Below are 15677 nucleotides of genomic sequence, written 5' to 3'. Positions count from 1 at the left end.
GTAACTCTGAAAATACAATATAGGTACTACAAGAACAGCACTACAGCGGAGCAGTGAACGTAAGTTGCACTCTGTCTTCCAAGAATACATTGCAAGAATGGAAGTATATGTGTCTGAAGTAATCACAACGGTAAACAGCAAACCAGATCATACTGACCTGTTTGTACAGTTATTGAGTTAATCTTTTTAAATAAATCTAATTACACAACTGCTTATCTTTTGCAGATTAAACATTCAAACCTAACTTGTTCAAGGTTGTTAAAAAGTTTGCCTAAACATATATTGGACAAACAGAACAGAGACTTCTAATTCTTCTTATAGACATTTAGCTACTGTTCCCAACCCAAACACACCTTAATGTACAGAAAGAATGATCAAAATCCAAGAATTACAGCAAATGTGATTTTCTTGCTCTTTTGTTGACCTCAACTTGATCCACTTGGGATTAAAAAAAACAAACCAACAACAAAAATCACACACACAAGAGTTCCCACATGTTGCAAGAAAGCCAAACAGATTGAAAACAGTATTATCTAAAGGCAAAAAGGAAACCTTTGTTACTCACAACCTCAATTATTAGAACCGCTTAGTAAAGCAAATTATGCGCAACATTATTTTTCCTAGTTAATTGTCCCAAAGACTTCAATAACTTCTAACCACTAAGTATAAGAGTTTTCTGATATACGCCGATACTCCCATGTTGGAACAGAAGGCAGAAATTTGCTCAGTGACAGAGCCTACAGAAACTTTGCATTTAAACAGGTGGCAGTGCTGCACCCTCGAAGAGGGAAAGACATCCCAGAAGAGACGTTGGCATTTAGTGCAAAGAAGGTTTAGTGAACCAGCTGCGAACCTTCTTTAGTGTTTGACACATTATGTATTATTTGCTGATTCTTTAACTACAGTCCTGTACTTCTCTGTACTCTGTGTTTTTGCCGTTGCAGTCTCTCTTGCACCCTAAAAGTACAGCCTGCCAGGCACAGGTAAGCCTGACTGTTACTGGTTTTGTACATGGGAACGTGGAAGGAAAGACAGGCTGTGACACCAAACCAAGCTGTGCCTTGTACAGAGGACACATGCTCGGAGATGCACTTCCCTCCAGAATACGCCACAATAAACATTTCAGAAACGCAAGTCTCACACTAGCAGTACCACCTTTGCAAATGTCCCCCCTTCTCTTTCCAATTAGCTTAGATTTATTTTTAGCAGCCATATGTTTTAGGCAAGACTGTTCCCCGTGTCCCAATAGGGGCAGTTATGCTATACTGACTAGAAGGATGCTCTAGGAAGTATACTGCAATAGAAGGTTACTTGCAATTTTATTAATGCTCTTTCGGCCACCATTCTTCTCTAGCATTAAGAATTCAAAGGTAAAGCAAGTTCCTTTCTTCAGATTTCTGCTCACAGACACAGAATTTACTGTATGCTACTCTAGTATAATCCTATAGATACAACGACATCCTGTGAGCTCTAGCTCATAAATAAATAGGTTAACAAAAATAATTATCTTGGATACATATCCATCTAACAGAAATCGTGTCCTTACAAAGAACATTTAGCTGTTAGAAGTCATTGGAGGTCAACAGTCAGTTACAAACAATGGAAAAGAAAGTGTACTTACAGGGGCTGACATCTCTGTACCTATTTCTATTTTTGTTTCTAGGATGTTTGGCCACTTTACATGGAAAATCACTGGCTTCGTGCCTGATGTCCTGAAACAAAAAATAAATAAAGTCTTAGATATGAATCCATCTAATATCATCAAACCATTAGCTATTTCAAGACAAACACCCATTTGACTTCACATCTTCACTTGTGGGAATTCTGGACAGGAAGCACTTTGGGCTTCAAATTAAGAGCTGAGTTTACATTTATCAGAATACACCACTAGCATTATTCGTGTGTTAAAATATTATTATCTTGCATAATAATAAGTAGGAGAACATCTACCAGACATTATGCCTTTACACTCCTGATGGAGCAGGGTCTCTGCCCCAAAGCTCTTTCATATAAACTGTTTTAAGAAATTGTTTCCACTATCAGTGAAACTACTAATTGTACTTCTGACTCAGCAGCAATTAGAAAACATTCATTGTGATACAAAAAAAAAAATTGTCTACCCTCCTTGGCATCAAACACACACGTGGAGTGGTGACTTGCCTAAGATCACTTACATCTTTATCTTGAGTTATCAGCAGATGTCACGAAGCTGCAAATGGCGAAAGTTATTTCTATCCATAAAAACATATGTATCGTCTCAAGCATACAATTAGGGTTTCTTCCAAGTTTTCTTTTCAGATGCATATAACAGCTCAGCTATCTGAGACAATTTCAAAAGTTGTAATAAAAGGAATTCTGCTGTCCTGGACATTAGTCCTAATTTGTAGAAACAGAACTTTGTGTTGTAAATAAATACTATGTAAATACGCAATTCTCAAAAATTATAGTACTAGAAACTTCAGGGTGAAGCTGTCAGGTTTAACTGAAATTAATGAAAACTGCAGGAATAGATTTATTGTAGAACTGGTATTTCAACAGCATAACAAGTTTAAGAAATCCTAAGACAGACATTGTGCATGCACATGAAATAAACAAATGAACCTAACCCAGAGGCCACTAAAAAAATCATCATTAAACCCAAATTTTTAAGCTAAATTCACCACCTTTCATTGGATGAAATAGATTTTGTTAAACATAGTCAACCATGTGAAGCAGAGTTTAGTATTAAGTTATCTGTCCAGATACAGATTTATTTGAGCATGGTGTTGATCCACGGCCAGTGTGACCAGAGAACAGCTTTCTGCGCACATAAAGTTAGTGCAATTGGACGGCAGCTTGAGATATATAGATCACTTGCACAGAAAGGCTGGGCACTCCTCTATTAATAGTTCCAAATTAGCTCAGGCTCTGGTTCAAATCGTGGTAGCTTTCCAACATCAGAGTAGGAGGATTTTATACCAGCTCAAAAATCAAATGCAGGCCAAACTGAACTGTTTTTTTGTTCCTCTCAGTTTTGCATAAAGAATCACATACAATGCTGAAGATTTTTAAGTGGGCTATCTACTGCAGCTTCTTCCTCATTCATCTTTTTCTACCCCATTATTCAAATACGTATCAATTTACACTGAATGCTACATGTCAAGGGAAGAGTTCTATTTTACATGTACCTGCTCAAAATTAGTACAGTATTCTGAAATGGCTCCTCACTGAAATAAGCCCTGACATCAGCTGCTATCTTTTTATAACTTAACACATGGCTGCCAGTATTTCTGCTTATGAAGAATGCAGTCTGGAGAACATGATCTTGACTGCCACAGTCTAATATCTCAAACATGAGGCAGCTAAAATGGGTGTTTTCATAAATTCATCTCTGACACTAGGTTAGTGAGTTTGTATTTTGCAGGGGTTTATTTTTCTGCTGTACTGACTGCACAGGATTAACAAGAGACAAAAACAGGGAACTAGGAAAAATGGTTTTCTCGATCTCTAACCACATTTCCCACAGAGCCTACATATGTCATTTTTTTTAAAGTGTTAAAAAAAAACAACACACAACGCAAAACCAACACAACCACCCCACCACTTAGTATTCACATTATAAAAACAGCAAAATGCAAAGCAAACCAAAAGACCCTTAGGCATTTTTGCTGTAGATAGTGGTTTAAATGAGCAGCAGCACTAAACTACACTGTTTCCTTTCACAGCATTAACAAATTTGAAAAGAATTGTCCCTTCTTTTAGAAAAGGAAACAGACAAAATGCTTCATTACAGAAATGGAATGATACAAAAGCACTCGAACATAAAAATACTATACTTAAGCATACATGTGTATCTGCACATACACACTACTCCCTGTCTTGAAGAGTTCCGCAGATTCAAATATCAACATCACGTACTTAAGGATCTGGAACTGGTAATTTATTGTTCAGGGAACAGAGCACAAGCTACTACCTCACTACCAAATATTAGATAAAGATGCTACAATGCCTGAAGGTACTGAAAGAATAAGGGAGATCTAAGAGATGTGTACACCCATGGGCACAGAGAAAAGAAAAAGAATGAAGTTACTCATGAACCTTCCAGAAACAGACAATTTAAAAAGTGCGATATATTTCTGAAGCACATTTTAACAAACAAACAAAAACTATGGGGTGCGGTGGTAATAAAATGAGGGACCTAGATACAGCAACAGGCAAGCTGCTGCCTTGTATGAAAATCCAATTAGCATATAGCACTTCATTTCTGAATGTAATGAATGCCAAATTAAATAGAAAACCCTCAAGGGCATGCACGCCTTAACTTCACTGGTCAAATCCATGCCTGAAAAGATGGGGCACACTTCTCAGCAATATGGGATAAAAGTGGTTTTGGTTGGCTGGTTTCATTTGGGGTTTCTGTTTTTTTTGGATACAGCAGTCGCTAGAGCACTTAAAAAGTAACAAAATAAAACAAATATCTAAGATCACTTCCAGGATATGAAGCTGACTTTAGTGGAAGATGGTCTTTGACAGGGAAAATTATTGGAGAGAAACAATCTAGTGACAAGTTACATAAAATGGCCACATTATAGGCTTTCTTGTACATTCCTTAAAATCGCCTGTTACTGATTATTGCAGGAGTGACATAAGTACTGGTGTGGTAGGTGTAGCCTCACAGGTGCTCAGGCTGTTTCAGACTATGTCAGTAATAGTACTACAGGATCTGCGTGCTGGAGAAAGCAGAGTCATTCACAGCATGGAATTATTCTCCTACGAGGAACCCGAAGCCAGTGACGTCATGAGAACTGAAGTTCGTGGATCAACATGGGGATTGGTAAAGTTACAAAATACCTTCTTGAATCATACTCATAGTCACACTGCAGTGATCCTCTCATTTAAAAAGGAAGCTCGACATTTCATTTAAAAGGTCGTGCAATATAAAACTTTAAAGAGGAAAGGCTAGAACTGAAGTCAGTTTTCCAAAGTCAAATGCTTCTCGTTTTGAGCATGAGTCATTCCGTGCCACTCATCTCCTGGTTTTAAGTCCCATACCCTGTGCAAATACCCCCCAAATCTTCAGGGGTGGAAAGAGGAAGTCTGCTGAAGCGCTGTTCTTCAAATGGAAAGTTCTCATAGCTGTTAATTTGCAGCATTGACTGGAATAAGTTGTTCTTTAGTGATTTACAGGACAAGGTTACTCTCCGTTGCAGGAATGGGTTCCACTTGGCCTGACAGCATCACATTTCCTGCTGCAAAGCAAGGCTGCAGAACACAAGGGCAGATGGCTGTGTTGTTCAGACAAAAGGGATCAGTCCCATGAACACAGCCTTACTTGCCAGAGTCCTAAACATGTTCATCAGAAAGAGGTACTCACTGCAGCTCTCAGCCCCTTGTCCCAAAGCCTTTTGCACCAGAACACCTGACCCTTCCTCCCTTTCAGAAAGCTAACATTAGTGATTCATTCTGTAGCCCACAGCCCTTTCTTTCCATCCCTCACAGCCTTCAAAAAACTACCCTCAGTTCAGCCTCCTAACCCTTAACTACTCCGCAGACCTAGGTCTGTCAGCTCCCCCTTTCCTCAGTCAGTATTTCCTGCAAACTTCCCTACTTGTCCTCGCCACTAGTACTCTGCATTACGCTATAGCTGTCGTAAGTAACCTCTTAGCACAACAGCACGTTTGACTATACTCCCCCTATTTTGTTCAGACACCAACAGGAGATTAAGAAAGAGAAGACAGACAGCAAAATCTTCAAGTAAATATTAGGTATGATCACATGAAGAGGTGTTCCTGACATCAGCCATTCAAGCACACTGCACCGTTGCACAGATTTGCACGGCTGTATTTGCAGAAGAGAAACTGAATGTCCGCCCCAAAGACCTTCAGATTCACCAGAAAGGCTCGCAGGGAACTGTGCAGCAGGCCTCAGTTTGATCACACTGTTTTATTACACCATGAACTCTGGAGTAGCTCAGACTAAGATAATGATATACTGTCATTTTAACAGTTCTGCTCCTACAGGAAACAGCAATTGCCAAGATCTTATCATGGGCTACAGAAGTGCACAGCAATCTATCTGCTCAGGCAGTCACACTAAGGAAAGCAATTCACAACAAGTATATAAAGACTTAAATAAAAATAAATTTTTAGCCTAAGACCTTAAAAAAAAAGTTTCCTCTTAAAGCTAGCACTGAAAAGAATTATGACACAGCTGTAAAAGGTAGAAGAGTAAAAGGAAAAAAAGTTACTGTAAAGTCCAGTGAAAGCTGCCGTTTTCTGAGATGTCATTACAGGCAGAATGGAAATACCCTGATGATTATATGAGGTGGCAAAGACCTGTACAGAAGCCCACAAGAAAAACAGGTAGTACTAAAGGATCCACAATAAACGGCTACTTTACACAAACGGGAAAATGTCTCCAGATGCAGCATGTAAGGGAGCAAAATGACTCACTGAGCAGCAGTGAACTGACTCCTCAACAAAAGAACCTTGCTAAGATAGAAAGCATACATAGATCAGCTGTTCATTCAACCCCCTTTGACAAGGAAGATTGGATTTCTTATCCTATATTAAATTTTACATCAGGATATTTGGACAGGGACAAGAAATGAGGATGCAACTTCTAGATAACAAGGTCATCTAAAGATCAGGTAAATGAACAATTTCATCACATAACATTAACCTTAACAAGCTGCAGAATTTCAGCCAGATAAATGAAAGAAATGTAGATTTTAATACACCTTTAAAACATTGTATCTAGGTTTGCAGTTTTGCTTTCAAGTAAAATATGGTAGTATTGATTTGCTTATTAATCTCCCTCAAAAAAAGCCGGCTGGCTGGTATGCTGAGCTTCTTCCTGAGGTCAGGTAGCATGGAGCGAGAAAAAGGGGTCATGGTTTAACCCCAGCTGGCAATAAAGTACCACACAGCCATTCACTCACTCCAGGGACGGGCTTGTTTAAAGTTCAACACCGCTATTACGTGAGTTAAAAAAAATAAAAACAAAAATCACACACTTGCAACATGGCTTTCCTAGAAAGCCCCCTGCCAATTCAGCACTACAGGGACAATCTGGAACAGGTTGTAGCAACTCGGCGTAAGCAGTGTTTCTGACACCAGTCAGCTGGTTGTAGGCACGGAAATAATCCCCCAGGAGAATGTAAACTGGGCATGATTGTGTTATTAAATCATATCAGCACATGGGAAAGTGTACTAATGTTATCTGGGCCCATGTTTATTGCAGCCAGCAAATATCAGAGATGATTTCTCACCACTAACTAGTTTCAACATGCCTAACTGTAGAAATTTAAGAATTACAAAAGTAAATCCTGCAGTACCTTATTGTACCCACTTCATCATGGTACATAACTGAACACTGTAAACACCCAATTAACAATTGCACTGGAACAGTTCTCACAGCTTGGGTACGTACTTCCATATATTTATTTTGCATGTTGTCAAAAGGAAGACATTGCTGTGGAATAAATCATTGTGATTCTGCAGAACTCAGCTGTTCAGATTCTTGCATTGCTTCAACGTCATTGCCTGCAATGAGGAAAAACCTATTCTTCAATTCTGATTTTTTGAGGGTTGCAGCAGAGCCAGGGCGATCAAAGATCTAAACTCTTATATTAGGTTAAAGAATTACATGACACTTCTCAAATTTCAGTAAGTTCAAAATACAGTTTGTCCTTGAAATTTATGACCCATAACAGAAGAAGTTCACAGTAGCTGGCAGGAACACTCTACTTCTGCTGGTTTGTAGTCATGTACTCACTGCCAAAACAGGAAACAACTGAATGGAGGGTCAGTATAAGAAAACAACTGAAGTTCCCTTCTTCTTCACATCCATCTCTGCTTTTCCTCCCAGATATTCAATTTGCTTCAGAAGTGCATCTTCGATGTTATTGGAAGGAGAGACAGTTTTAAGAAGATGAAATGGCTTTTTCTTGACAGCTGTTGTGCAAAATAAAAGCTTAGCTACCTGTATCATCAAAGTCAGTGCCATGAAATAAACCACACTCTCATTAAAGCGTCAAGAGGTTCTAACTCAGTTACTCTTATACTAGAAGAAAAATAATCAGAGAGATGAGATCCAGAACTTGATTTGCCCAAACACTAGAGGTCTCCAGATAAAGAGTTTTGGTTTAACTGCATCTCAAATAGACTGGTGCACCTGACAGCCCAGGTATCTACGTATCTCCTAAAGGAATTTAGTCTGTGTAGCAAATCCAGACCTTAATTTGTTTGCAATATGGGGTTTTTTATGAGTTTAAAAATGTGTAATTCCCAGCCTGTTAGGTATTCTAGGCTTTGTAAACTGACAACTGTGGTTATAAACACAGTCTTCCTTTCCTCTTTATCTAATATTTTCATTCTGACATCTTGAAAGCCACCTAACAGCATTACAGCTTGTAGAGCTACCACCACCAAATAACAAAACAAAACAAACAAAAAAACCCAACCCCAACACACAAACCACTAGGTGAAGACCAGTGGTAAAGAACATGTACGTAGACTTCGTAGGCTTCTGGGAGGGTGGGGAGGGGAGGAAAAAAAGCCATAAAAACCTGAGTACTAGAAGGTGACGGAAGGATAAGAAAACCTTTTCTCACACCTTTTCACAGCAAAACCAGAGCGCCATGCTGCATTACCAAAATATTTTCTAGAGTTTAAACAAGCTGTATATGACAAGTTGCAAAGTGGAAACAAAAGGACAAGAGACGCCCTTGGAACCACTGCAGATAGTTTACAGTTTCTCAAGGGGATCTCGGACTTCACAATATAGGAATCATGGAATGACTTTTTATTTATACTCACTCAGAATCCTCTACTATCTTTCATGAGATACTACATACAGTGTTAATAACCTCAGTTAATGCTAAGCAAGCAAGACTGTACTATTGCTGCTAATTCTTGCATAATCCATTAGCACAGCTGAATCTTAAGATAAATGAGATAATTTGGTTAAAACATAAATAAATAAATTAGATAATCAAATATAAGATATTCCTGGTTTTGAGTGCCCCTTTTCCAGCAAGGTTTACAAGTGATTCAGTGAGTTTCAAGCTCTCTGCAGCAACATCACTCTCTGCTCACTGTTTCATCATTTGTATAGGTATGCCGTTCACTTTCATGGTTGTTAGTCACTAATATTTTAAAGCTTTAACTGCTTTTTAAATAAGTTGAGTTTGTTTTGGGTATTTAGTTTTGTTTTTTAAAATCATCATGCAACTATGTAATTCTGCCCCGCAATTCCTTCAAAATTATGCAAATATATTCAAACACATGCTAGATTTTCAAGTATTCAAATTCATTTACATGGGTCTCAAAAAGCAAGTTAGGTTAAAGGTTTGAACATCAGTGTATTAACACCAGCTAACCTACACTAAACACAGAAGTTCAGTATTATAAGTTCAGTGTATAAATCCAGAAAGCCTGACTCATTTATAAAGCTCAGTGCTCTGCACAGGACAAGAAAAATAATCCAGTCTTTTAGAAAGGTTCGAGGTAATCTTTTGTTTAAACAATTTCAAGGATTGTGCTAGAACAAGGGCAGAAAATTTCAAATGAAAGCTAGTTAGTCTGGTTTGTGCAGTTAATACCACTAGTAACAGCTGGTACTCATGTGTAATTTTCCAACTTTTTTTTTTAAATGTAGTATCTAGTTTATAGAAATAATTTCTTTTGAAAAAAATCCACAATAAATCTGAAATGAAAAACTTTCTAATAGCAGTCTAACAGCAGCCAATTCATGCTGTATCTCTCAGTAAGCACAGTCCTATCTACTAAAAGGTAACAGAAGACAATACCATGTTGACATTGTTTAATCCCTAACAGTTTTATCCAAACCCCCTTTGGTAGAAGGATAAAGTACTTTTTGTGTTACAGGCATTTGATCAAGCTATGAAAACCCACTTCATCTTTAATTACAATCAGCAAACTAAAATCTGGGTTTTGCTCTGTATTTAAGCAGGTAATTTGATGGATGAAATCCCCAAGTCTTGACAGAAAAGAATCAAAGTGACAGAAAGAATAAGCTGAAGTATTGTCCTCTAAGTTTTTCACTCTGTTTCAGGACCTATCATCAGGTGGTTGTTCTTTACCTGTCACGATAAACATAGGGATAGTCTATTCTTGGAACCCTGAAAACAGGCTGTTCTACCAGGCAGTGGCTAATTCATCTTCAGAAGATCAAGAAAAGGTACTGAAATAAAGGTAGGAAAACAGTGAAAATTCTCGTTCTAGGTAAGAGCAAACCAGTTGGAAACTTCAACAACATTACAGGAATTACGCGGAATAATTCTTATTCAGATTTCTCTCTCACCTTCAAAAACAAAACAAAAACCCCCACCTTCAAGAGTAAGAAAAAAGGCTTTATTATTTTCAGTCACTTCAAGTGATATCTGAAAAAAAAAAAATCACTCATGCTTTGTTAATATCAGAAGTTTCACTCTAGGCAGAAATCAATATACAGAAAGTGAATCAGTTAAGCCCGACTTCCTGTAAATTGATTTCAGCACACTGAAACAAGCACATTTAAAATATTGAAGTAGAATAATGTTCCTGTAAAAGAACACAGGCACATATTTCCTTTTAATAACTTACCCTCCCCTCCCTTCACACAGAAGGCACGCGTGATTTGATCTGTACAGGTACAGGGCATCAAAGCATGTGCTCTGGTGCAGGGACAAAAACTTGCTAACAATTATAGTCCTAATTCCTGTCAGCTGTATAACAACGCAGTAAGCAATGAAAATCATTACCAGACCCTGCCTTAAGTTGTTTTTTCCCCCCTCCTCCAGGTGCCCACTCCAACACAAACTGTCTCCTTAATTTTGATAAATACAACAAAGTCACCTGTGGGTTTGTGGGTTGAGTGTTTTTAAGTCATGTCTTTCCTAATGAAACTAGTTGCTAGCTCCTTGTAATGTATTTAAGACTTACATGCTTAAAATATATATATATAAGAGATCCTTTAACGGAATTATTATTTCAGAATTTAAACCTGGCCTGGCGTTTAAATTGACAACAATGAAATATTTTGGATACAACTGGCATTCTGCAGTCAGACCCACTTCCATCACTACCACCACCTGAGTGCCCTCATCAGGCAACAGATTCAAGGTCTTCTCAGTTAAAAGCTGAACAGATCTTTACAATTCTTCTTCCTTATCTCCCGTATTTTACCCCAATGTATATGTCCTGCTCCGAGACTTTTGGTTCTGAACATATCCTGCTCTTCTATTTACTTGGGCATGCTGGCATACTACCCACTAAAAAGAACATAAATTTTCAGAGTATCTGGCATTTTAATTACTACTGTTAACAAGGAATTTGAGAGGCTCCTGAGGACTAGGTATTGTACCAATACAGAAGGACAATATAATCTTCTGCCTAAAGAGACATTTAGGCAGTTGTTTAGTAGTGGATCTACTGTCACTGTTTAAGGCCCTCTAAATCACTTGAGGAGACTATTAACATGCTCATCTAATGAGCTGTAACAGAACTACAGTTACCAAAGGACCCAGAGCAAGTTCTGTGGTCTTGATAAGTAATACCACACTTGCCAAGTTTGAAAGCAAGCAGCCTTGCATATTTGACGAGCTGAAGTTTGAGTCTTCCTACTAAGCCTTGATTAAGGTTTTTTTAAAAAGACTTAATTTTAGATTAAAACATATACTTCACATTCACTGAACTACAAATGAAACTTGTCTGTGGTATTTGTGTCCTTTCACCTTTTCCTGGAAAGTATGTTGACTAAAAGCCAAACAAACAGCACAGCACTTTAGCTGCTGAATAGACAAACACCACAGTCATTTTGCAGTGGACAGAACAAATATTTTAAAGAAACAAAATAAGATTACAAATGTTAGATTTTTTTAAAGAAACGCCAACATTTGTGCATTTCTTCTGCCAGCAGTTTAAACTTAAGCAATTGCAGAACTTCCATAGCATTATTTTTAATCCTTTCATACATGACATGACTTAAAATCTGGATTACTAAATGGTATCTTAAAAACTACTGGTCACATTAACAGAAGACTAGTCAAGTCCAGTATTTCCTATCTGCAGCAATATATGCTCAGCAATAACATGCAGAACTTCTTCAAATAAGAGAACTGTCAAAGAGACAAAGGCAGGCTCCAGCTCCCAAGTGATCTTAATTTTGTCAAGGTTATTTTCAAATTAAGACACCATATGTGAGATAGAGATCTAATTGTGTAGCACGCACCACAACTAGAAGTTACCAGATTAAAACAAAGTCAGCATTACAACATCATTTTAGCAAGCCAGTGCCCTAAGTTTAAAAGATGCAGTTCCACCATAAGGTACATTTCCACAACATGGACCGTACAAGAAGCTCACAGAGTCGCTTTCCTGATGCGTTTAAGAAATTATCCACAAAAGCATAACACAAATCAGAGCTTCCAGACAAAGGGCGATTCCCCAGATGTTCCAATTAGTATGATACATGTATCATGCTCCCTCCCACAGGGAAAGGCAGTTTTGCAGTGAAGCCAGAGCCCTGAAGTTGACAGCACAGAGTATGAGCCCACTGCTAAACCAGACGCCTGTCCTGGCAAAGGGTCTCAGGGAAAATGACAAGCAGTCCCAAAACACCAACCACAAATAAGCTAGGAACACAACCTCACCAACTAATTAGCTTTCCCCCTTGTCTCTAATTGAAACCAATTAGGTAGCCTCCATGGAACATCAGGGATCTGGGATAGGAGTAACACCATGAAGTGTTCCTAAGGGACAGGCAAAGTATGTACAAAATACCCAAGACCTCAGCAACACTTTGTGATGTGGGTGAAACTGCCATCTACTATGAAATCACCATCTCTCCTAACTCCATCATTTTGCCTACCCAGTAGAGATAAAAAAATTATTTGCCAAGCTTTGGGGTATTTTATAGTTCTAATCCTCTAGGCAATCCTAACAAGTCAGAGAAAGAAAAGTTACTTTCTTAAAGTCTCCTAGTGGTAAAGCATTGGGTTTTTTGGGTTTGTTGTGGTGTGTGTCTGTCCCCAGAAGTTTGATTTTTACACCCATACATTTAGCAGGAAGGCATCTGATTCCCTGAGTAAGACCGCAAGCATTTTTAACGCTGCTCAGCAAATAGGAACACACTGTTTTACAGTTTTCAGCTTGTTCTGCAGCACTACTTTCTGTTGCAGATGGACGATGAGATTCAAATAGAAAAAGAAACCCATATATCTCTCTCTCAAATGGTGCCATATCTACATGAAAGTGGTGGTCATCCAGTTTACTAGTAATGAAGACCAAAGACAGTTTACAAATACTACTGGAGAACAGGAAATGAGATGACCTCAGAAATCTTGGTGAGTGCTCAAAATAAGTATTAAAAACTAGGTAGAGATGGCTACACAGAGACAATTCAATCAAAAGCAAAAAATTCACCAACGTCAGAGGTCTTGTAGCACTAGATGTCACTGAAAACAGAAAATCTGAGTTTTTAAAGAGCTCCAGTCTTCTCATATTTACTTATCAAGCTCCTTACAAATTCAACAACTTAACTTGGAACCTTACAATACCTCCTAAAAAGCACTGTGCAACGAGTAATAGGGGAAGCAGGAGACTGTACACTCTGAGATTTATCATCAATTCATATTTGCTACATTGTTAACATGGTATTAGAATTTGCATGCAATGGGAAAAGATAGGCTGTATTCAAGAATATGCACACACATAACCCTTTGCAAGTTCATTAGAAACTTAAAACTACAAAAATATCCTTCTAGAACTTACAAAGGAAAATATCATACATTTTTTCACATCACTGCTATTGTCCTTTGGATGCCCTAATGTCAAGTTTGTTGTTGCTGGCATTGCATTCCAAAATAAACACTTACGTCAACTTGGACTGCTAAAACATTAAAGGGTTTCAATGAGAAAGAGACAGGCCTTTATGCTAGTGATTTTGATCTACCCTGTATCTTCCAAATCCCTCAAGAGTAGTGTAAATGGGCCAGTTAAGGAAGTCACCCACCAAAGACAGCCAGAATACACCTCTTGGTTGCTATTATGGATGCTACTTGTGTTCTCCAAGCAGATTAGTTTTCATTTGCAATGTTTGAACTCATTAGGTTTCTAACTTAGGAGTCAATGTTTCTCACTACCATTTTAGGAATCCAACCACTTCGCTGTAATGCTCTTGGGTAGACAGCTGTGTTGGAACCACTATCTATTTCTCCTTTCAGGAGGGAGGCTGTTTCTCTGAGCAATTTTTTTAGGCTCTTGTAGGAATGCTTTTGTCTTCCCTGGTCTGTAGAGGCAAGGGAAGAAAGTTTTAGATTAGTTCCCCTACCCCATCATTAGCACTACAGAAAAAATAATTGTCATTGGAAGCCGACATCATTCAGAGCCAGGGAAGCCAAGCTTGGAAATCATGCATTTCCTTTCACCTTTTTGATGAGAAAATCTTTCTAAATACAAAAGCACTTCTAGATTAATTGTCAATGGCCTATTTTCCATAATGACACAGAACCAGAAATAAAAGGATTATTACTTAGGAATCAGAACTTCTGGAGTTTGCCTAGTTTTCATTTTCTTGACATGAGTGGGTCTGAAAGTTTCTTACCATCATGAAAAACAGAAGTGAAACCAGGATTTTATGAAAACAGGATTCACTTGCAAGCATCATCATCTACACCCAACGCTGACTAAAACTGAACTCAGATCTTATCTACTGTAATTTAGAGGGCAGAGTAAGCAAGCTATTGGTGTTAACAGAAGCAAATAGGAACTAAAATAGTTTTCCTGAGACTTAATTCTTATCTCAAGTTAAACTGGTTTATAATGCCGTTAGAAAGTACAGTCAGTTAAAGCAGTTTTAGATGCCAGCTTGCCATATGTTATGTTAAAATTAGACTGATTCTTTCTAAAAAAGCAACAAATTTATGCATGAAGTATGTCTATTCGGTACACACAGATTTTGAGGAATGCTTTTGCTCATCCAGTAATCATTGCAAAAAGTACCAAGTAAAGCTTATGAGAAAAAAGAAACTAGTTCAGAATGTCATTTTGAAGTTAACCTTGACAATACCTCATAGAACTGTAAATACTTTACACAAATTAACTCCACCAGCATTGTTTTCAAAATTTTTATTTTTATTAGTTTTAGTTATTTTTAGTTTTTTTATTAGTTCAGTTATTGCACAGTCTGCAGAAGTACAGTTAACTGCAATGATTAATTTAGATTTCAGGACATAATTTATAGGATTTTTTACAAGATCTGTACAATGATGGTATCTCAAGGATCAACAGAAAAGTATTTTGAATGCAAATAACAGCATGCAAGAAATTCTTGTATAATGGAGAAAGGCAACTTTCTTAGAGGGCAAGAAAGGGGGAATACGCATGCTAGACATGCTATATGTCCATAACTTACAGAAAACAACATTACTTCATTCCAGTGCTCATGCCTCTTCCTCTAAGGAAGGTTTCAGCTTGAATTTGTACAAGTCATAGACAAGCTTTTAGTGTAACACAGCCCAGATGCCACCTGAAGTGTTCTGTTGTGTCTATATATTCATGCTGTTAGTTTGACATAGAAAGTAATGGACTGGTTGCACTAAAAACGTTCATATTACCTAGTTTGTCACACCTATATTGTGTGATAAATACACATTAATATGATTTTTAGAAGCAATAACATGGGTACCATTGAGA

At 37.8% G+C, this 15677-nt stretch overlaps 1 protein-coding gene across 1 annotated transcript in view; it reads right to left on the bottom strand.

Annotated features, from left to right (window-relative positions):
• Nucleotides 1-15677, bottom strand: part of PTPN1 (protein tyrosine phosphatase non-receptor type 1) — a 46095-nt gene that overhangs the window by 15203 nt on the left and 15215 nt on the right. The window contains exon 2 of the mRNA XM_080405132.1: nt 1622-1712. Coding sequence (XP_080261258.1) covers nt 1622-1712 — 91 coding nt within the window. The remainder of the gene's footprint in view (nt 1-1621; nt 1713-15677) is intronic.

Source organism: Falco punctatus, assembly GCF_963210335.1.
Source record: "Falco punctatus genome assembly, chromosome: 10".
Lineage (NCBI taxonomy): Eukaryota > Metazoa > Chordata > Aves > Falconiformes > Falconidae > Falco > Falco punctatus.
This window is presented reverse-complemented; position numbering and strand designations above follow the sequence as displayed.